This window comes from Euprymna scolopes, chromosome 2, assembly GCF_053919585.1.
Source record: "Euprymna scolopes isolate OS-2025 chromosome 2, ASM5391958v1, whole genome shotgun sequence".
Classification (NCBI taxonomy): domain Eukaryota; kingdom Metazoa; phylum Mollusca; class Cephalopoda; order Sepiida; family Sepiolidae; genus Euprymna; species Euprymna scolopes.
In genome coordinates this window covers 127,765,775-127,788,360 of record NC_136483.1, presented here as the reverse complement: position 1 = coordinate 127,788,360, position 22,586 = coordinate 127,765,775, and the positions used below count along the sequence as shown (strand labels likewise).

General features: G+C 33.5%; 1 protein-coding gene across 4 annotated transcripts in view; it reads right to left on the bottom strand.

Moving 5' to 3' along the window:
* Positions 1-22,586, bottom strand: part of LOC145295994 (hydrocephalus-inducing protein-like) — an 865,028-nt gene that overhangs the window by 734,403 nt on the left and 108,039 nt on the right. For all 4 annotated transcript variants that reach the window (XM_080141978.1, XM_080141990.1, XM_080142009.1 and 1 more), the window contains exons 4-6: positions 19,693-19,812; positions 10,528-10,662; positions 6,257-6,456 (exon numbers count right to left, since the gene is read on the bottom strand). In XM_080141978.1, coding sequence (XP_079998104.1) covers positions 6,257-6,456; positions 10,528-10,662; positions 19,693-19,812 — 455 coding nt within the window. The remainder of the gene's footprint in view (positions 1-6,256; positions 6,457-10,527; positions 10,663-19,692; positions 19,813-22,586) is intronic.

Here is a 22,586-nt window from a genome sequence, read left to right as displayed (position 1 = left end):
AGAAGAAATAGCATTATTTGAAAAAAAAAAAAAACTAAATCCACTAATCCAATAATCCTCCAGCTCTTGCTTTTTGGGTGAGGATAGAGGATAGAGCTGGAGGAAAGACTTTAGCTGCTTAAAGTACAATCTATGAAAGTTACAAGGGCAGCAATAAAAAGGAGGAATGTTGCTCTCCAGAGACTTGTGCTATATAAAATATTCATCATGGAGTTGATCTGAATATTTTATGCTACAGGATTATACATTGTAAAAAGATGGTTCCTAATTTCCAACAGCAAAAACAATGGGAGTTCAGAGCAAAAAACTGGACACCCTTCCTGGAAATGGAAGCTCCAAAATCAGCTGACCCCTTGCCAAAAGGAATTGTAAAACAATTTTTTGTTGCCCCTAAAGTGTAGGGATGGCTGAAGAACATCATTTACAGGCTCAGTGTAAAATACAAAAGTAGGAGAGCTGAAGGAGGTAATGAGGGAACTCATGAGTAGGGCCCCAACATTTGCTAAGAGAATAAAGAAAAAGGAAAACAAGAATAGGACAAAATCCGGAAATAAATGGTTTAAGCAAAATGCATGACTAATCTACTAAAACCTGATAAGGGACATAACAGTAAAAAAAGCCACCCAAAAAGCAAGAGAAACGAGAAGAACAATGGATTCAAAATGTTGCAAAAAGCAAACGCCAGAGATAACAGCTGGTATGATAAAACAAAAGCTGACTGTCTTCTAGAACTACAAAAAGTCTGGTAGAGGCAACCTACTTAATTTCTGGCTTAAGTGACTAACAGTACTGCGTAGCTATTATAGCAGTTATAATAAAATGTTTAAAAGATAGAAATATTATATATATATATATATATATATATATATATATATATATATATATATATATATATATATATAAATTTTACAAGAGAGTCACTACTTATCAAGGCCTGAAGGTCATTCGAGGATAAGGGTTAATGAATGTAATGTGGTAGTATAGTAATGGTTAATGGTGTAAGTTGGGTACAATTTGATTATTTAAGGGGACAGTTCAACAAGAACTTGTTTACATTAGGCTTGAAAGCTACCATACAGTAGTCGGCTGGGAAGCAGGCCAATGGAACTGTGTTCCACAGGCAGGTAATTCTAGGAAAGAAGCTGTGTTCATGTAATTTGCGTTTAAATTTAGGCACAGATAGAGAGTAGGGAAAACCGTTGATAGTTCTTGTTAGCTAGTCAGGTGTGTTTTGTGAAAGTTTAGCAAGGGGACCATAGATTAGAAGTCAGAGTAGCATTTGCCATGAAAATAACGATAGAGAAGAGACAGTCTTGCAACGTCTCTTCTGTGGGAAAGAGGCTGCAGGAAAGAAAAAAGTGCATCACCTACTATGTTTTGATATATATATATAAATATTATATACATAAATATATATATACATATCAATATTAAATGCATCCATATATATACATATTAATATTATATACATACATATATATATATATTTAGACAATGCTATTCAATAATATTTGTCTAAATGAGAAAATGCTGCCTAAATATACACAATATATATATATATATATATATATATATATATATATATATATATATATATATATATATATATATATATATATATATATATACTAGCAGTTCAGCCCGGCTTTGCTCAGGCGTTATGTACTGTTCATAACTTGCCTTACGTGTGAATACACTTTATGCAAGATTTCAAATGTTTAGACCAAAATTTGTCTGAGCAATTTCGTAGAGACCACAGAGATCATTTTTTTTTTAAGTTTGGCCCCAATTTTGAGGAAAATTTGAAAATTCGCAGAGAAGTTTGGCAGAGTTTTCCAAGGTCAAATTGTTAAACTTTGACCCCTTGACAGCCAAATATAAGCTGTGATATTATTATATGTATTTAATTAATTGTGGTTTACAAATAAATTTTATTTTGTTATATCATATGTTATACCAGCTGTGATACTATAAAAAAATATATCCATAACAAGCAACAATTAAATGAATGTTTTATTTTATTATCGCTACACCATAATTTAGCAGACTAAAAATTGGGAGATGCAAGGGAATGATAATTCGAGCAGGTATGCATAGAAAAAATACTAGAAATAACAATTTTGTTTTAGTAAGAAGGATAACGAAATAGTAATTTGTTCTTTCCATGTAACTGCATGCCAAAAAAAAAAAAAAAAAGAAGCAAAACAACAACAACAACAATAGTTAAACAAATAAATAAATAATTGACGTTTCATTGCATTTCCAGTTTCAGTTTTTAAGTTTGATGGGCGCAAAGTATTTTTTTTGCAGTAATTGGGCCTGGGTATTCCCACTGTCCCATTTACCATAAAAAAAAAACATCAAACTCAACGATAAAAATCATAAAAATAATATTTAAAAAACTTTTCTTTTTTTTAAACTTCTGAGTGTTACGTTTTTGATTGATGAGATTAACATGATAAACGAAAAACCAGATGTTCTGTGTAGATTTCAGAGGGGTGAGCGAGCATTTCCCTAACCCTCAGCATTTTTTTTTTTTTTTTGCATTTCCACTAAGACACAGCAATGCGTGGCCGAGTACAGCTAGTATATAATAAAACGTATGTATATTATTTATGATTTTACTTGCAGTCTATTCTATTTATTTCTATTACTTATTATTTATATTTAATTATTCATTGTATTTATTTATTGTATTTATTTACATTCGAAATACTTTATGTATGATATTTGATTTTAATTAAATAAAACATTTTTTTATTAATATTATAATAATAAAGCAATAATCGTTTTTATAATAACAAAATTTTTCGATAATTCGCTGACTTTGGATTTTTTCGGTGTTGTTTTTTTCTTTTATAAATGAAAATCAATCTAATAATCGTTGTTTATAATAACAAAATTTATTGATCATTTACTAATTTGGGTTTTTTTCTTACGATTTTACATTTTTTGATCGATTTTTTAAAAATTTAAAATCAATTTACTAAATAATTGTCTTTTACAAAATTTGACAAAATTTATTGATATAATTGGATGATTTTGTATTTTTCTTCTAACGTTTAATATGCAATTCAATTTATTTCTTATGTCAAAAATTCATTCTAGTGCCATTGTTTGCCTGCAGTGATGAAGTAACACCCCTATACCACGCTGAGGTGTTGGTTGGATTTTAAGGGAGACGGCCACCACTGATTTTTTGCTATTTAGATTTGATATGTGGCCTGTTTTTTTGTCAATATTCTTCTTTAAATTTTTTCAAAAAGATGCCAACAATGTTCAACATTTTAGAAAGAAAATTGACATTATTTGAAATATTAGTTTCACTGACAATATTCCACTTGTCATTATTATTTCTAATAATGTATAATAACCAAAATCGACTCTATTCAAAATGTGCATAATATTTGCTTTGAAATTTGTGCCAAAATTTTTTTTTTCATATTGAAATTCATAATTTCAGCATTGATTTGCTGAGGAGTGTAATTTTCAAATAAAAATCTATTTATTTGAACACACAAATATTTCATTTCAGTATGAAAAGTTCTAGAGACTTTTCCTAAGTATTCAATAATTTGTTGACATTTGTTACAATGTTGGAACACTAAAGAGTCAGTTTTGAGTAAACTTTTGAATAGTTTGCAACCATCAGTAGAATGGAGTTCAATAGTCATTCTCAGTAGATCATCAAGTGATACAGTTTGGAATCCACAGCTAACTTTAAAGTTGCAATCGCATTCACTATCTTTTCATCTGTGGCAGTGCATTTCGTGTATTTTAAAATATTTCAGCATTTTACTTTCTTCAAAATTGAATAATTGTTTGGCACTGTCAAGACAATTGTTTATCAAACATTCTCGAAATGCAATGGCATCTTCTTGTTGGACATTATTAAAAACTCTTAGGTCAGCAACACTGAGTGCCAAAGACAAGCAATCTTTTCAACTGCTGAATTAGCAAATTAATGTTAGCAATGCTTTCAATGATGCTAGACAACGAAGGAAGGTGGTAAATTGTCTGCACAATGCTGTTAGCAAAATAAACATTTCTTTCATTGATCAATTTCAGGTCCAAATTATTCTAAGTATCTGAATTGTCAATTTTTGGCCGTTATCTATTTAAATCATTATATTTTTGCCTCAAATCATGGTCAATAATGATTATTTTTCATTTATAAGTCTGTTAGGACATTGACAAATGGGAGCCTTGACAGTGTAAGGAGGAAGTTGTGGCAAATTAACTGTTTCTTTTGGTCTTCAATCTATTATATTCAGTTCATGTACTTTTGTCACACATGATCAATTTATGAGGGTCAAAGTTAATCAGACATTGCACAGCTTTCTAGCATATAACAAAGCCACATAGGCCATTCCGTCTGAAAAGACATCAGATCCCAAGTCAACAATGAAACCATCAACTGAAATACCTTGGGTTTTGTGGAGAGTCAAAGCATAGCTGAGTGACAAAGACTCCATGAGAAAGCTCATAGTCGGCTTGCACAAATTCAACATTGACAGCATGATCGATATGATCAAATTTTAGTCATAGCAACAATTTTGCCATTTTTCATTAGTATTTCGGTAACTTTAGTATGGAATAGTAGTCATCGTAAGTGAACTTAGCTTCAACACATTTAGTTGAATTTCACAGTTCCTTGCTCGATTGATATTCCAGTGTGATGAAAATGACTTTGGTTTTAACTAATTACAATGCAGTGGTACTGTTTGTTAAAATAATTTCTAACAACTTTTTAAGTTTATAAATTATTCAAACTGTTATTGTAATTGTGTTTATTGTAATCTCACGTTCATAAATGATGTAATATCCAGTGTTAGTAGAGTGTGTTTTTCTGAACTTGGGAATATTTATTATAACTGGAGAACTTATAGTGGATTGTGTCAGAATAATCAAATTGATTCAAATGATTAATGCTCATCTAAAATATTCTGGAACTTAATAAAGTTATTTCTTTTGTGTTTTTTGCAATTAATTTATGCATGTATATGTATGTAAAAACAAGAGTGTTGATAGACTGAATATAAAAACAAAATTTAATTTTTCTAGGTTCCGGCGAGTTTCGAATTCGCGTCCTTTTGCGTGTTAAATAGATGTGATAACCACTACACCACAGAACCTTAACGACTGCCTGATATTGTATATACAATTTTTATTATTATTGTAGATTAAACATCGCTATCTTTTACATGTGCAGAAAAATCTTATGAACCAAAATTGCAAAAAGACTTTTTCGATATTAGATCAAAATATATAAAATAATATCTCAAATGAATCAGAAAAACATGAAGAGTATTATTATCACTATTCCAAAAGAATTCATTAAATATTTGGTGAATAAAATTAAAATTTGTTTTCTTATATAGTACATCTGAAGCTATATTATGGAATAGTAGGCATCGCAAGTGAACTTAGCTTCAGTACAACATATTGTTGAGTCTCGCAGTTCCTTGCTTGACTAATATATATATATTAATATTATATTTATACATACATATAAATATTAATATTATTGTGTGTATTTAGGCAGCATTTTTTCATTTAAGCAAACGTTGTTAAAGACAACAAAGAACTTCCGTTTGATTATACCTTTTTTTAAATTTTTAAAAATTTTTTGGATGATCTTTTTAGTGTGTAGATCAAAAGAATTATTATAAGACCCATGTCTAGTTTGAAATTTATGGTGGTGGTGCTTTTTGTCTTTTAAAGAAGACATCCTCAGGAAGAATGTGTGAATATTATTTACGAGGATGACTTATAGGGGTTGTATAGTAACAGCAGTGAATGCGTACGAGGCTGGGAGTGCCCAGTGTGGAAGAGAGGGTTCTCAATTCTGTGGTCAGTAGAAGAGAGGGAGTTATGACAAGCATTTCAGTGTGTTTCGGCTAGATTGGAATGTAATTTGGTTAAATGCAGGCTTTTGCATTTTAATGTATATTGCTTCAAGTATTTTTAACTTCTTGCCATTGGTTTCATCGTATATTGTTTGTGTTTTGTTGACTAGAATTTCTCTAATTTTGGAAGGGGATTCGTTGATTTCAACAGTGTGCTCTGGGCCTCCAATCTACTAGGAGACTTCTAAGGAAATATTCCTGGCAATGTCGTTTTTCATTAGCTGAACTTTTTGCCATATTAAAAACGAGTCATTAAATGCAAAAGTATCTATTCCTCCATTATTATTGAACTCCATTTTTTTTTAATTTCCTCTAATACTGATTTTCTCTTAATAAAAAATCTTTACCATTTTGTGTCAAGTGAGAATTTTGCTTCCCTATTTCCAAGATTTGTCACCAGAATGGTTTTTGTTGATGTCAGCTTCACAGGACACACAGGAAAATGAATGTCATCTGGAAAATCCAAAATTGCTCGTGCTCCAATTGCTCGGATGGGAACCACATATTTTTCTCGTTCAGAAACACAAATGATTTCATGATTGTAGTCCTAAAAACAAAACAAAATATTTGGTGTTTGTAAGTGCATATAAAAAAAAAAGATTTTCACACATTTCTCATAAAAGTTATATACAAGGTGTTTTATTTTTATTTGTTTGGTTTATACGTCTTTTAGAGCATCCTTTTTATTTTAATCAATCATCTTATTTAAACTTTCCGAATTAATAATATAAATTGTCTGGCATATTTCATGAAATTGACCCTGCCTCCCACAAATTATTCTTGTTCATTTTTTAGCAGTATTTTTTTAAAATTTATCCAGTGGAATTTTTACATGATTTTTACATTAGTTACATTTTACATGATTTGAAATTTTTTTTCAAACTCATATATTACTCTATCAAACAAAAATAATTGATTTTATATTGTTTATTTTCCATGGCAATAAATTTCCAGTGAGGAGAGAAATATAAAAAAAATAATATTTTGAAATCTTGTAGATATTTTGAACATATCTAAAAGTCATTCTTCTTTCGAGCAAAGTAGTTAAACCTAAGGATACCAACTTATTTTGATAATTGAGATTTCTATTAATTTTATCAGTTGGGTCAACTTTTTGTCATGTGAGCCTACCATTGAGTACACTATTTTATTTATGTTTTATTAGAGTGAAATATTCGACATTTGTTTCCCTTGGAATCACATTTATTCTAATCAACCAATTGATTTATATGAAAAAGAAAACAATGAAATCAAACATCCATAAATATGACAACAATTATTTATGAAAATTTTATTTTTATAATAAGTTTATAATCTTAAAAATTTTATTTGTTAATTTTCAAAATAGCTTTCAAATTTCAAAATTTTTAAAGCAATTAATTTTTTGTAACAAAAATAATCTCTCAGCATCATTTTAAAGTTTTACTTAATTTTTTAAAATTATTTTATTTTTAATGATTTAAAAAAACCCTTCCTTCCATGCAATTTAATAACCTCTACAATTTAAATAAATATTTTTCTAACAGTCTGATGCTAATTATTTTTTGTATTTAATATATAAGCAAACATTATTTCATTTATTATATAATTAGCTGTCCCTACCCTGCATAGCTTGGAAGTTAAGTAAATGTAGTTTTAATAATATGTGAGGAATAGTAAAGTGAGAAAAAGCAAAAATTCCCAGAGTAATTAATTAAAATGGTGACTTGTTTTCTAAGAAATGGAATAGTCAATATAATTTAATCAGTAAATTATTTTTTGTAAAAAAAATATTTAGTGTAAGAATGGATTTTTTTTTTCCAACGTTAATCCGTATAATGGTTGAATTGTTTTTTAAGAAATCAGAATGCTTTTTAGTAATGTTATCCGTTTTTGTAAATAAAATGTTGTTTTTAAATAAAATTTTCATTTCATTAAATATTATAATGGCTAAATTGTATTATAAGAAACTGCAATGCATTATAAAAAAAAGAATTGAGATCCTAGACAATGGAAAGGATACTCAACAGAAAAAGAATCACTTTGTTGGATAATATGCTAAAAAGTAAACTAAGAGTTTACAAGTTTTTTAATTTTCAGGAATCATATAAAAGTTTTTGATGAATATAAATAAAAATGAATATATTATATATGCAATTCATATTGACTCAGATGTGGCATAGGAATACGAGAATAACCACATATGGTTTTCATATACCAAGTATCTGGGTTGCATAGATGGTGATTTCACTGTAATGATGCAGAAATCGCTTGAAACCTTTAATTAGGATAACATTGTAAATAGGTTCTAGAAAAAAAATTCTACCTAATAATAAGATATGCAAGTAATTATAAGAAATAAATAAGTTAATACTTATTAAAAATAAATGTAACTGGTTATTTTAAAGTTGGTATGGATACAGAGATGTAATTTTCTTCCTTTTTATGGAACTGATACTATGAAGGTGATTAGTGAAAAATATCATCCTATCAAAAAAGTTCCAAACCAAAATAAGTGTTCTTTCAAAGAAACTAAAGTAAAATACATTTTTGTATAAACAAAACAAATTTTGAATGGGGGAAAATTGGCTATTCAGAATTAGATATTGATTTATCAGATTGATTGCTATCAATAAGAAAACTCTAAAAATCCAACAAGATAACTTTATATATTACATGTAGATATATTTTATTTTTTAATCTATAACTAAAATTGATTGCTGGGTATTTTAATATTGTTACTAACATATTGAGCTGTGTGCAGTGCTGTGTATATGTTTTTCATATACCAAGTATCTGGGTTGTGCACATGGTGATTTCACTGTAATGGGTGTCACTCTTTTGGTACAGAAAGAAACTAGCAGACTATGTGTACAATTTAGTCACATGCTATTATGAGGAGGCAAACAAATGTGGACTACATATAAAATGTTGGAGATGTTTTATTTGATTTCAAACATATACTGAAACTCTTAAGACTCATTCGCAGAGTGGAGCAAATGGCTCCATTAGGCATCATATGAATATGATGAAATATATTGACTTTGAGAATCACAAAGTACCGCCTGCAGAATTTCTGTCAAAAGTAAATTCTTAGACCTCTCTGCAAGCAATTATTCCTTAGGTATTCAAAATCCTGCTGCGTGGACTTTGAATGTTCTGGTGCTTCTCACCATTTTAACTCTAAAATTTGTTTTACTCTCATTGATTGAGAGATATGTGATGAATACTGGTCACTTTGGAGACAATTTCAGCTGAGAAGTTGGTTGATTTTTCTTTTTAAATCAAGTCACCATGGATGAAGAATGTCTAGTTCAGAAACAGTGGGCCTGCTCATGACAGCTCCTCAAAGTCGTTCAGATTTAGCAAACTATTAATCAGTTTGATGATTGTGTGTTACCTGTTTTATTTCTAGAACCCACATGAAGATTTTGAACTTAGTATGAGTGTATCAAAGATTTACCAGGATGGAGGAGATCCAGCCAGCCTTACATAGAATTTGGACTTCACAAAGGTAATGTAATTATTTTATGTAAGGAATTTATGTTGGTATAAATTGCCCAAAACATTAGTATTGGGAAAATTGTCTTTTTTCCAATAAAAGTTTGTTTGTATGACTGTCATTTGCAGCAACAATCCTTTGAAGAATCTTTTTCTTGAGAGACACGTGCCATGTCTATATCCTTGATTATTATTCCTTTGCAAAAAAGAAAAGCAGAATATTATTGAAACAAGCCAAAAAATGCTTTAGAGTAAGATTCCTTTTCACTGATTGTCTTATGCAGAGAAAAAGGATTGTTTTCTCATTTTAAAATTGAAATGGACTTTTTAATGTTAGTATTTTTCATTTTCCTCTTATTGTTCCTTGTTTCTTATCTGTTATTGCAGAAACACAAGTATTTTATCCTTTCTGTATTTTATATTGTTTTTATTATTTGATATTGAATAATTTCTGTCGATGGACAAGTATGAAACTAATCATCAGGAATTTTCTTGGATGGTTCCTTGGATCCAATGATCAATGGGAAAGTTGTCTCTGACGGCATGCCTTCTGGTGGCTGTGCAAACTAGTCCTTGACATGCACACTCTGCAACAACCAGGGCATCAGAATCTCTTGGAAGAAGGGGCTCTGGGCAGCTGATACTTTGCCCCTTCTATGTTTATCCTCTCTGGCCTTTCTCCTGTTGATCTCGAAAGCCCCAGTGCCTCACATTGATAAACCCTTCCAACTGTTCCTGTCTTTGGCCCTGCCTTCTCAGTCTTTCTCTGGGATGTCAGGGGTTCAATGTATAAATAAACTGTATTAAATTATACCTCAGATTTATTATTATTTATATCATGGTTATCATACACATTTTGTATTTGATAACATAATTTGCTTGCTACCTTAAGTTAGATTTTGTTAACACTTACAAAATTCTAACACTCTGTGCATACTATAGTTCATTTTCATAGCTTTTACTGTAGTAAACAACACTCTGCATACTTTTACAGTAAAATTTTGGAACAAATATTCTAGTAATTCAATTTGGTATGGTTGTGTCCATCTTGTGAACAAAGAGTGGAATATATTTTTATTATCCGTAAAAAAAAAAAAAAAAATGAAATGCATTTATTCAGAAAAAAGATTGATCTTACCTTATTTTCTTCTGGGGTAAATTGTATTTTGAATGTTATCGACAAACCTGGAGCAACATTATGGCTTGCTAGAACTGGGCTGATGATTTTAAAATAAGGTGAATCATCTAGCTGCACTCTGATAAGTCTTGGTACCTGCCAAATAGAATCATCGGAGGGAAAAATTTATAGAAGTACTAGCTGTACCCGGCCACGCGTTGCTGTGGCTCAGTTTGTTAAAATGGAACACATGTGAAAGTAGAGAAAAGTTTGATTCTTTTTTTCAAGAGAATGTACAAATTATTTTTTTTTTTACAGATGTTAAGAAAATAAACAGAAAAATACTTCCATCATTAATTATGCAAAAAAATAAATAAAATGTTGATTTAGTGTTTCAATATGCTTATAAATTACGATAAAATTTGCTGAGTATGCACTGTTTTACGGTTGTTGTAAAAATAGAAACAGAAACTTAAATTTCGCTTCATTTTAATCTTTCTTAATTTTTTAATTGTGCCCCCCCCCCCAAACGAATATAATCAAAACAATAACATTCAACAATTGTACTTTAAGTATATAAAACACAAAATGGGTGTTTGTATTACTGTACACATAGATTCGAAAAAGTTGTCAAAAAACAAATATATAACAAATAAATGTTATCAAAGGCAAGATAAGTTACTTTTCTGCCAAACTGGATATATTTTTCGTGTTTTTATTCAATGTAACATATTTATTCAGCTCGAAAAACATACAGTGTTTACCGATGTATATGAAAATTCAAGATGGCGTCTCACACCCTCTTTAACACCGTAAGTATGGAAAAAGGTGTTATAAATAAAAAAACTATACAAAATACTATTAAAAACCTGCCGAATATATGTCAACCTATGTCACGGTAACATATATTGAGCGAGTTGTTAACAGTATTTTATCCGGTCTTTTATTTATAACATCTTTTCCCACACTTACCGTGTTAAAGAGAGAATCAGACGCCATCTTGAATGTTCCAATACATCGGTAAACACTGTATGGTTTTCGAGCTGAATAAACATGTTACATTGAATAAAAACACAAAAAATATATCCAGTTTGGTAGAAAAGTAACTTATCTTGCCTTTGATAACATTTATTTGTTATATATTTCTTTTTGGACAACTTTTTGGAATCTATGCGTACAGTAATACAAACCCCACAAAATATTTATTAAAAAAAAAAATTAAAAAAAAAAAAGTTAATAACGAAAGGGAAATAAATTTATAAACGAAAAAGTCAGTTTACCTAACTTATTGTATTAATGCTATTTTTTTTTAAGCAAGAAAAAAAAAAAAAAAGAAGGTAAATATCCAGATACGCTACTACAGAACACCGACCACTCTAATTTGTTTTTTTTTTATAGGTAATTGAGGTCGCTGACAACGAATCTGATAGTCAAACTTGGGGCAAATTTACCGTTTGCATGGTATTTACCCCTGAACCCACAAACTTCTTTCCACCATTTTGCAGCTTCTGTTTATGCTACGCGCATGCACGCTGTAGCATAAACGACGGCTTCATCAAGCAAACTACGTTGGGGGGAGGGGATTTTTTTTTTCCAGGACATAGAATTTTCTAATTTTCAAAAATACATTATAGCGCTTTTTGGGTGGAAAATTTAAAATTAGCTGAAAAAGAAATAAAATAAGGAAAGGAAAGCACACCAAGTTGGAGTAGGGGGGGGGGTAATTTATCTGGTTTTTTTTTTTTTTTACCTGGAACATCGAATTTTCAAATTTTCCGTCAGTAACGCACCGACATTTACCAATTAGAACACCATTTAACATTTTCCGAAGATTTTACTTTGTACATTGGGGGCGTGAGCGGAGGGGGGGGGGAATTGATGTTGGCGCGCGCGCCCCCCAACATCACCCCCCCCCCAACAAATTAGAGTGGTCGGTGTTCTGTAGTAGCGTATCTGGATATTTACCAAAAAAAATATTTAGGTTTGGCTATAAATTCCTAAACTCATTTAACCATTTATGGAGAGTAGATAATACAGTGGATGTGTTATCGGCAGCTCCAGTAACTCTCGCTTCTCCTATTTTGTCATTCAGTCCTCATTCAATGAGTGATTTTTCTGACAAAGGGTGAAGAAAAAGCTGCTTAAAAGTCGGTACTACTTGGTGACCAGTAGTCTGAGATGTCGGAAATTCTTCTGTCTCTGTCTGTCCTTGTGGCCATGTCACTAGTAAGGGTGCTGGAGGTAAACGTTTTGTCTGGGCTGACGTTATCCGCCTGATAGTCAGGGACCCGAACCTTGGATTAACCACTAAGGAGGCTGTCCTATCAGCAGGCGCAAAGTACTGGGACTGCTGTATTGCCATTTGGTGAGTAGATCTGGACCATGCAGTAGTCTCTGGTGGGGCCTCTCGATGCCATACTAGTGGGTAATTGTTACGGCTTTACCTTTTCGTGTGCTACAAATAAAAAATTTTTCCTGTCTTTTTCTCTCTTACTTTCCCTCTCTGTACTGCTCTAACCAAGTATGCCGACCTATTCCACAAATCCCAAAACCTCAACATGAAATATCTCCAGAATAAAAACTTGATTAAACCTAGAACCCCATCTTCCAGCGTAGACCACTACTACCAGGTCTCCTTCTCCAATATCAGGGGTCTACGTTCCAACCTTTCAGAGGTTGAAACCCAATTACAGGAGACGAAACCGGACATATTATTTTTAAGTGAAACTGGAATAGGGCCGACCACTTCCCTAGATGAGTTCATAATTAATGGATACTCCAATTTAACAGCTAAATCTGACACCCAAGATCGCCATGGGCATGGAATATGTGCCTACATTAAGGATGGCTTCCCATGTGGCAGGGATATCTCTAGAGAAGATCCTAATTTACCCTATATGTGCTTCAGGGTTGCACTTGCTAACACCACTGCATTTATATTTGCCCTCTATAGGCCCCACAACAGCGGAGTTACTATCTTTAAGAGCATATCTGAGAAAATAGACCACATACTGTCTTCACATCCCTCGGCTAACATCCACATCTGTGGTGACTTCAACGTCCATAACGTGGAATGGCTGACCCATTCAAATAAGACAGATGATGAGGGGAGGTTTTGTCATGATTTTGCCATTGCTTATGACCTCACTCAGATAGTTCGCGAACCCACCCGTGTGCCCGATACACCCAATCAATATGCAAGCCTCTTAGACCTTTTCTCTCAACTTCCCCTGAGCTATGCTCATGTACCGTTCATTCTCCTCTAGGATCCTCTGACCACTCCGTCATATCAGTTAAGATAAAAACGAAATGTAAGAAGCCCCCAGACGTACCCCTCCACCGTACTGTATACCGATACTCTATGGCTGACTGGGATAGCTTCCGTACATTCATATCTGATTTACCTCTGCACTCCATGTTTAAAAAGGAAGTGTCCTCTATAGTATCAGATCTGACCGAATGGTTAATTGTAGGCATTGACCAATTCATACCATCTAAAAAATTCCAACAAAAACCTAAAAGCCAGCCATGGTTCTCCCCAGAATGTGCTGCTGCTATCGCGCACAGAAATCACTTTTTCCATAGCTACCAACGTAATAGATGCACTGAGACTAAAGCTGCTTTCAGAACTGCCAGCAACCACTGTAAAAGAGTAATAAAAAATGCAAGAGAGCTATATGCCCAGTCTGTTAAATCCAAGGTAGCTAATCAGCGGCTTGGTTCTCACCAGTTTTGGCAAATAACAAATAGGATCCTGAACAGAAGTGTGCGTTCTATCCCAACCATTATCAATGGACCAGAGGTCATCTCGTCAGCGTCAGACAAGGCCAAACTATTTGCAAAGAACTTTGCAGCTAATTCTACCCTATGCGACGAAGGCCATCAACTCCCCATATTTCCTCCTATAACACAGACCAAGCTAGGTAACCTACAAATATCCGTGCATGAGGTCGCCAAGCTAATAAAAAACCTAGATTCCAGTAAAGCAACTGGCCCTGATGGCATCCCAATTATAGTGTTAAAAAAGCTTCAACCAGAACTTGCTCCCATACTTACAAAACTATTTAAGCGCTGCCTTAAGGAGAAGTGCTTTCCGACTCCCTGGAAGACCTCATCAGTTTGCCCTGTATTTAAGAATTCAGGTGATAAGTCATCTCCCTCTCAGTACAGACCAATAAGTCTCCTCTGTGTTATGAGTAAGTTGCTGGAATCAATATTAAATAGAGAAATAGTCAACCACCTCAGCAGGAATAACCTTCTTAGTGACACACAATATGGTTTCCGCTCTGCAAGATCTACCGCAGATGTGCTGACGGTTATATCCCACAGGATTAGTGAATCTCTTGACAAAGGCTTCCTTTCTAGGGCAATTGCTCTTGACATATAAAAGGCCTTCGACAAGGTATGGCATAAGGGTCTACTTCACAAGATTTCCAGCTACAGTATAACTGGAAATGTTTTCTCAATCATTAAATCATTTCTCTCCGATAGGCTTATAAGAGTAGTGGTAGATGGACAAAAATCGGAGGCCTGCAAACTAAATGCTGGAGTCCCTCAGGGGTCAATCCTGGCCCCAACTCTCTTCCTGATCTACATCAATGACCTCCCTAAACACATACTTAAATCATTCGTTGACATCTATGCTGATGACACGACCATCTACAGCAACACATCAAAGGCTGTAAATGACAAAGTTCTCTCTGATTCTCTCTCCTCTGATCTCGAGTGCGTGGTTCAGTGGGGGAAGATGTGGCTGGTTACCTTTAATGCATCCAAAACCAAACTCCTATCCTTACATCATCAACGCTCTGATCCCCAGCTGGCATCAATTGTGATGGATGGCTCTCGTCTGGGTGAGGCCCCGTGTTTTGACAAGCTTCTGGGTTTGACCTTTACTCCTGATCTGAAATGGAACACGTACATCAAGTCTGTTGCCAAGGTCGCTGGAAAGATGGTGGGATCCTTCTACCGCTCCAGAAGATATCTCACTACTGATGCAATTCTCTACCTATATAAAAGCCAAGTACATCCAAGGATGGAATACTGTTGCCATATCTGGCCAGGAGCTGCCAAAAACAGCCTATCATGCCTTGACAGAGTAGAAAATAGACTTCGTGGCTTAGTGGGGGATGCCCTTTTCTCTACCCTGCAACCCCTCTCTCACAGAAGAGACGTTGCGAGCCTATCCTTGTTTTATCGTTATTTTCATGGCAGGTGCTCGTCTGAACTCCAATCCCTGGTCCCCCCTCGCCAATCTTTCACGAAAAACACCAGTCTAGCTGAATCCACTGTGAAAAATTTCCCCCACTCTATATCTGTGCCTAAATCAAAACGCGGATTCCATGAACAAAGCTTCTTTCTTAGAACTGCACGCCTGTGGAACTCTGTTCTGTCTGCCTGCTTCCCTCCGGACTACAACTTGGATGTCTTCAAGTCTAATGTTAACAAATTCCTAATGAACCGCCCCCTTAAGTAAACACTCCATCAAATCTCCACACTAACGTAATGTACTTGCAATAACCCTTATCCCTGAGTGGCTTCCGGGCCTTGATAAGTGGTGATCACTGTGTAAAAAAAAAAAAAAAAAAAAAAACCCTAAATAATTTAGGTGACTGAAATAGGAATTTAATTGAATCTTTAATTTTTTGAATAGTATGTGAGAAATTCATTTTTCTTCGAGTTATATTGAATTCATTAATACGGACTTTAGGGGCTTTTTTCGTAATGTTACTGTAAAAATTATTTTTTATTGTTACAAATTACGATGCTTTAAAAAAAGCAAAAATAAATTCTTGCGTTTTTTATTTACTACTGAAAACCATAACTTTAGTAAAGGTATTTTTTGTTTAAACAAAATAAAACATTTTCACTAAGAGTTAAGTAAAAATAATTAGTTCATTATATTCTGCGATCATTATTTGAAAAATACTGCAATTTTCATTAAAATTCGTTAATTTCCTGATTTTTGGTGAATTTTTAAGTAAAGGGAGGAGTCAAAATGTGTATACACTTTGAGCGTCGGCATTCATTTTGCGACCACGTGTGGTTAATTTAAATTAAAGTTCAATCACATGGTTACATTATCAATAATCATGTAATTAAACCCATTGAAAATTTACCGATATTGTAAACACATTCTCTTTACATTAAGCCTGTAGTGTTTTTTTAGTGATGCAATGTTGTCAACTGAGATTTAAAAAAAACCCGCGAGATCAGGAGAAAGAAATGTGCAGAAAATCGCTAGATTTTTAACTTATCGTCTGAAATTTTCAAAAATCGCTAATCCTCCCCCCCAAAAAAACTCTATAATGTTCCGTGTTTTCTCACTATGGGTTTGTATTACTGTACACATAGATTCGAAAAAGTTGTCAAAAAACAAATATATAACAAATAAATGTTATCAAAGGGAAGATAAGTTACTTTTCTACCTAACTGGATATATTTTTCGTGTTTTTATTCAATGTAACATGTTTATTCAGCTCGAAAACCATACAGTGTTTACCGATGTATTGGAACATTCAAGATGGAGTCTGATTCTCTCTTTAACACGGTAAGTTTTGGAAAAGATGTTATAAATAAAAAACCGGATAAAATACTGTTAAAAACTCACTCAATACATGTTACTGTGACATAGGTTGACATATATTCGGTGGGTTTTTAATAGTATTTTGTATAGTTTTTTTTATTTATAACACCTTTTTCCATACTTACGGTGTTAAAGAGGGTGTGAGACGCCATCTTGAATTTTCAAATACATCTGTAAACACTGTATGTTTTTCGAGCTGAATAAGTATGTTACATTGAATAAAAACACGAAAAATATATCCAGTTTGGCAGAAAAGTAACTTATCTTGCCTTTGATAATATTTATTTGTTATATATTTGTTTTTTTTTTTTGCTGTTGTTTCTTGCTTTTTACACTTTTAGATCGTATTTTAAACTAAACTTCGGAGGTTGGAATGCCCCCCCCCACCTAAAATGTACTTGGAAAAATCGATTTTATAGTGAGATTTAAGAATGGTTAGTCGAAAAAAAAGGTGAAAAACAAAACAAATAATCAATAAATTATTGTTACCAAAGGCAATAAATGTTACTTTTTTTTACTTACATGAATGAGTTTATTTTATGTTTTAAAGTATTTTCAAGCGCTTTTCTTTATTTTTTAATAATCTAAGGTGGGTGTGTGGGTGCCAAATACCTCCAGATTTTCTAGAATTTCCTGCTAGATTGTAAACGAAATCTCCAGATCTAGCAGAAAAACCGCTAAATTGTAACACTGGTCACGTGACAGGAAGCAGTAATAAATAATTGTCCCTAAATAAAAAAAATGGCCTCTCGGTACAAAGAAATCCACCTATTTATCATAGAAAAATTAAGTATAATGTTATAATTAAAAAGAAATATATAAAAACACACATGGATATAGTAAACATATTCTACCAAAACGTGGAATCCATCCGTCCAGTGGTTTTTTAGACAATTAATTCCGAACGAACCAACAGTTACATTTTTATATATATAGAAGATACACAGCTTACTTCACACCATTTTATAGAAGAAACTCAATGAGGATTTTAAATAATTAAATGAAAACACTTAGCTTGAATAAATTTAATGGCTTACTGACATTGATATAAATGTGCCAGCCTCAGATATCACAAGATTATGGAGATATGATTATAAATAAACCTATGAAGTCAATTAGGAGAAAAAGAAGTGAGAAACTGTAAGAGAAGACTTCTCTTTTGGAATTTCTGACTGTCTGATACATGCACTTATATTTTAACTTTTGTGCTAATATGGGCAACAGAATACTTAAACTCATATATAGGCCATGTTGGGAAGTACTGAGAGGTTTCATCTACAATCAAAATTATTCTGTGATTGTAGACCAGTCAATATTTCTGGGCCTCATTGTGTTTCATAATAAGCAGATTTAGCAATATTTTTTCTCTAACCTAAATTGAACCATATCACTGTTTCATTCTCAGGAATAAGGAATTCCTTCACGTGTACTGAAATACCACTTGATATCATGCAGAGTTCTTCTTTTTTCCTAAACAAAGTCCTGCAGTGTCGAGAAGCAATGCCATAGCCATAGGCTAAAATGGAGCCCTATAATACTCTCATACATTTGACTTATTAAGCACTGCCTTGACTTGTTATGAGTTGAATGCTGTGCAAGTATCTATTAGGTCCATTTCTACTGGACACATGTCCAATAATAGTTAACTATTAACAAAGCTGCAATCTCTGCTCTTGTTTCTTCTCTTAGTACTCACACTATGGTTTTGTCAGGTTCACAATCAACCGGTGACACAGATGCTCCATTTTGATAATGCCAATCTTTTCGAATTGTTTAAGAATTCTACATGTGTACTTCTATACACACAATAGAAACAATCAAATGGCATTATTGGCATTCTCTATTTTTGCACACAACTTCATGAGATTTGTGCCAATATTTCTCACAAAGAATAGTGTCTCCTTAATATGCTCTGACATCTTTAACAATGCACATAGCTTTCCACCTTCCTTCAACTCTTGTGAGAACATCTTCCAGAGTAGCCTCCGATGGCACAATGCTAACCTTCACCAGTAAATTAAATTCTTTTATTATGTCTTCTAGAATTTTCAGTCAACACATGGATCTCTCTGTTGCTCTCTTGGTCTGCTCTCCTCTGTAATTGTAGATTTAATCTATGCAAACACTGTTGTCAAGTCTGTCTTCACCTATATGTGCTTTAATTCTAACTTATCGAGTTGATACTTTTCGTTTCTGCTACATTTGACACGTTATGCAGCCAAAACAGTAACACTCATTGCTATGTTGCTTGCATTGAATCAAATAATTTCATTATTCTTTTTAGTACTCAAAATCCCCCTCTTAGCATGTTTGATGATATGTAAGTGAACAAATAAATGTGTGTTTATGAAATGGCATTTTTTTTTAGATTGAGACTAACATGAAATGGCTATTAAACAGGTGAAAATTAATGTTTTTCTCGAATTCCAGTTCCGAGATGAAACTGCTCAACAGTTTTTTGTTTTTTTTTAATGATCATACCATCTAAAAGGTACTAGTTTCAAAAGTGACATTTTGGGTATTCATTTTAACGATTAAAATCTACCCCTTTTGGGAGGAGGAGATGTTTGAGTTGTGACAAGAAGGATGAAATAAATTACCTTGTCATTGTTTTTCATTATTAAAGGAACTTTATATGTTTTAAATGGCTCATATTGCTGGAAAAATATTTCTGATGGATATGGCTGGAACAGAGGCTGATCAATACAAACACCAGAAACCTGAATAATAATAATAATAATAATAATAATAATAAGAAGAAGAAGAAGAAGAAGAAGAAGAAGAAGAACAACAACAACAACAACAACAACAACAACAGCAGCAACAACAAAATGAAAAACTTTTTACACTTATTGGGAAAGCAAGAAAAGAAATTTGAATAAAAATACATAAAAACGAAAGGGAAAAATACATTAGAATATTTTTTGCTTAAAAAAGAAACAAAAGAAAGGAAAAAATAAAAATGTAAATAAAATTGAAAATAGAATATATAGTTAGCATATAGTTGGAAAGAAACAAAAAAGAAAGAAGACGAAAAAGAAAAAAAAATGCAAAGAGAATGAGAAAGGAAAATAGAACGAGAGAACCAGAAAGAAAAAGGAAAAAGGATAAGAAAGAAAAACAGCTAGAATGAAATTGGAAAGATTTTTTGAACAAAATTTAAAAAAAAAGAAAGAAATTTTAAAGCAAAAAAAGTTGAGATATTGAAAAGAAACAGAAAAAAACAAAAACGAAAGAGAATAAAGGGATTTTAGAAAGCAGCATTTTATTTGACCACACGTGTCTGCTTCTCATCAGTATCATCTTGGGTTTGACATACAAAGAAAGAGAATTGAAACCTTTTAAAAAATTTTATACAGTTGACTTTTTGGAATTTCAATGCTTCCACACCAAGAGTACTTACACCCTTTAGAGGTGAGAAATTTAAAAAGTTACAATTTACACATATAATTGATTGCTGCTATTTTGGAGAGAATGGCCACCTTTAAACAGTGCATAGACACAGCATTTCACAAACACTCATATCTCAGACTATACATGTACATATTCACATTCAAACTGTGAACATATATCAAGGGTTTTGAAGGGGTGGGATGGTATAGTAAAGGTTGGGAACCCCTGGGATGATGTGTTTGGACTTTTATAAATATGATCAGCATGTAGAATAGATTAGAAAAAAAGAAAGGGGGATCTCTCGTCAAACTTTACTGAAATTGCCTCCTCTCATTCTTTGTGTGACATCAGAGTCACAAGTGTTCATGTCAATGACAAACACACACACATGAACTTTCCTGTTGATTTCCAACGTATAAGGTTGAGACAAGTTGTCCAAAATTCACACGGATGATTTATATATAGTGATGAAGTGTAGAAACATCACTTTTTGCTACAACTGCTAAACTCAGTCAGTGCAAATGATTGCCATGAACAGTGCAGACAGTAGACCTCAGGTTTCACACCAGAGTTTTCCTTCTCCTGGATGCATGTCTTGACGAAGATTGATGGTGCATCTCTCCTAGTGGTTTTAAACACGTACCCAGATACTAACCTGGAAATTTCTAAGTACTGGTGCATATATACAACACCTAGTATTCTCAAATGGTCAACCATCTGATACTGGCTAGGCGCATCGTTCCTTAATGTCAGTGACCTAACAAGAATCAGTGTGTCAATATGATTATATATATAAGAGGGGCGTGCAATAAGTAATGCCCCTGACCCACTTCCCATAGCAGTAGAGCAATGAAACTTGGTACAGTTATTAGTCTTTCTCTACATAGGAACCACCCAGAGTTTTGCATTTCTCTCATTGTTTGATACAGCTCTGGAGACCGTTTTTGTAGAACACCCCAGGTTGGTCCTCCAACCACGACGTGACTTCAGAAATCAAGGCTGCATCATCCGGGAAACGCTTTTCTTTTAAAAACAACTTCATGGCTGGGAAGAGGTGAAAGGCAGAGGGTGCAAGGTCAGGAGAGTAGGGAGGATGGGAGAGGATTTCATAACCAAACGCCCGTGCTTCAGATCTGGCAACATGCGAGTTGTGGACCAGAGCGTTGTCCTACAGGAGTAGAGTACCTTTGCTGATCTTGCCCTGCCTCTTGATTTTGATAGCTCCCCTTAATTTTCTCAAAAGTGAAGCATAATAGGCTCCTGTAATTGTGGTACCCTTTGCCAGGAAATCTGTCATCACTACTCCGTCCTGGTCCCAGAAGACTGTGAGCATGACCTTGCCAGCGGAGGGCTGCACCTTTGCCTTCTTTGGAGGTGGTGAGTCCAAGTGCTTCCACTGCATTGACTGGGCTTTGGTCTCTGGATCATAGTGATGGACCCAGGTTTCATCCTGTGTAATCAGTCTTTTGAAAAACTTTGACTCATCTTCTTGGCACATCTCCAAATTCATCCTCGAGCACTCGACGCGTTCTCGCTTCTGGAATAGTGTGAGCAACCTGGGAATCCATCTGGCAGATACCCTATGCATATGCAAATGGTCATGAATGATAGTTTCCACAGACCCTGTACTAATCTTGACATCTTGGGCTATTTAGCAAATAGTAATGCGCCGATCTTCCACAATGGCAGCCTCAACTTGACGGACAGATGCTTCATCAATGGTAGAAGGGCGAGGGCGACCAGGTATAGGAGCTGTTTCCACAGACTTCCGGCTATGCTTGAATTCACGATGCCAGCGTTTTACAAGGTCATATGATGGGGCATTATAACCATGAGTTTCTTTCATTTCATCAAAAGTCTCCTGTGGTGTGAGTCCTTTAAAATACAAAAACCGGATCACTGCTCGACATTCAATAGGCTCCATTTCACACCTGACTCAGTTTAAACACCTGTAAAACAGATACCACAATTAGTTCAGGGCTGTAATTTTTCACATAACCCGTAAAGATATAAATCATTGCACATGCAAAATTTCAGCTCGATCAGACAACTGGAAGTGGGTCAGGGGCATTACTTATTGCACGCCCCCCCATATATATAT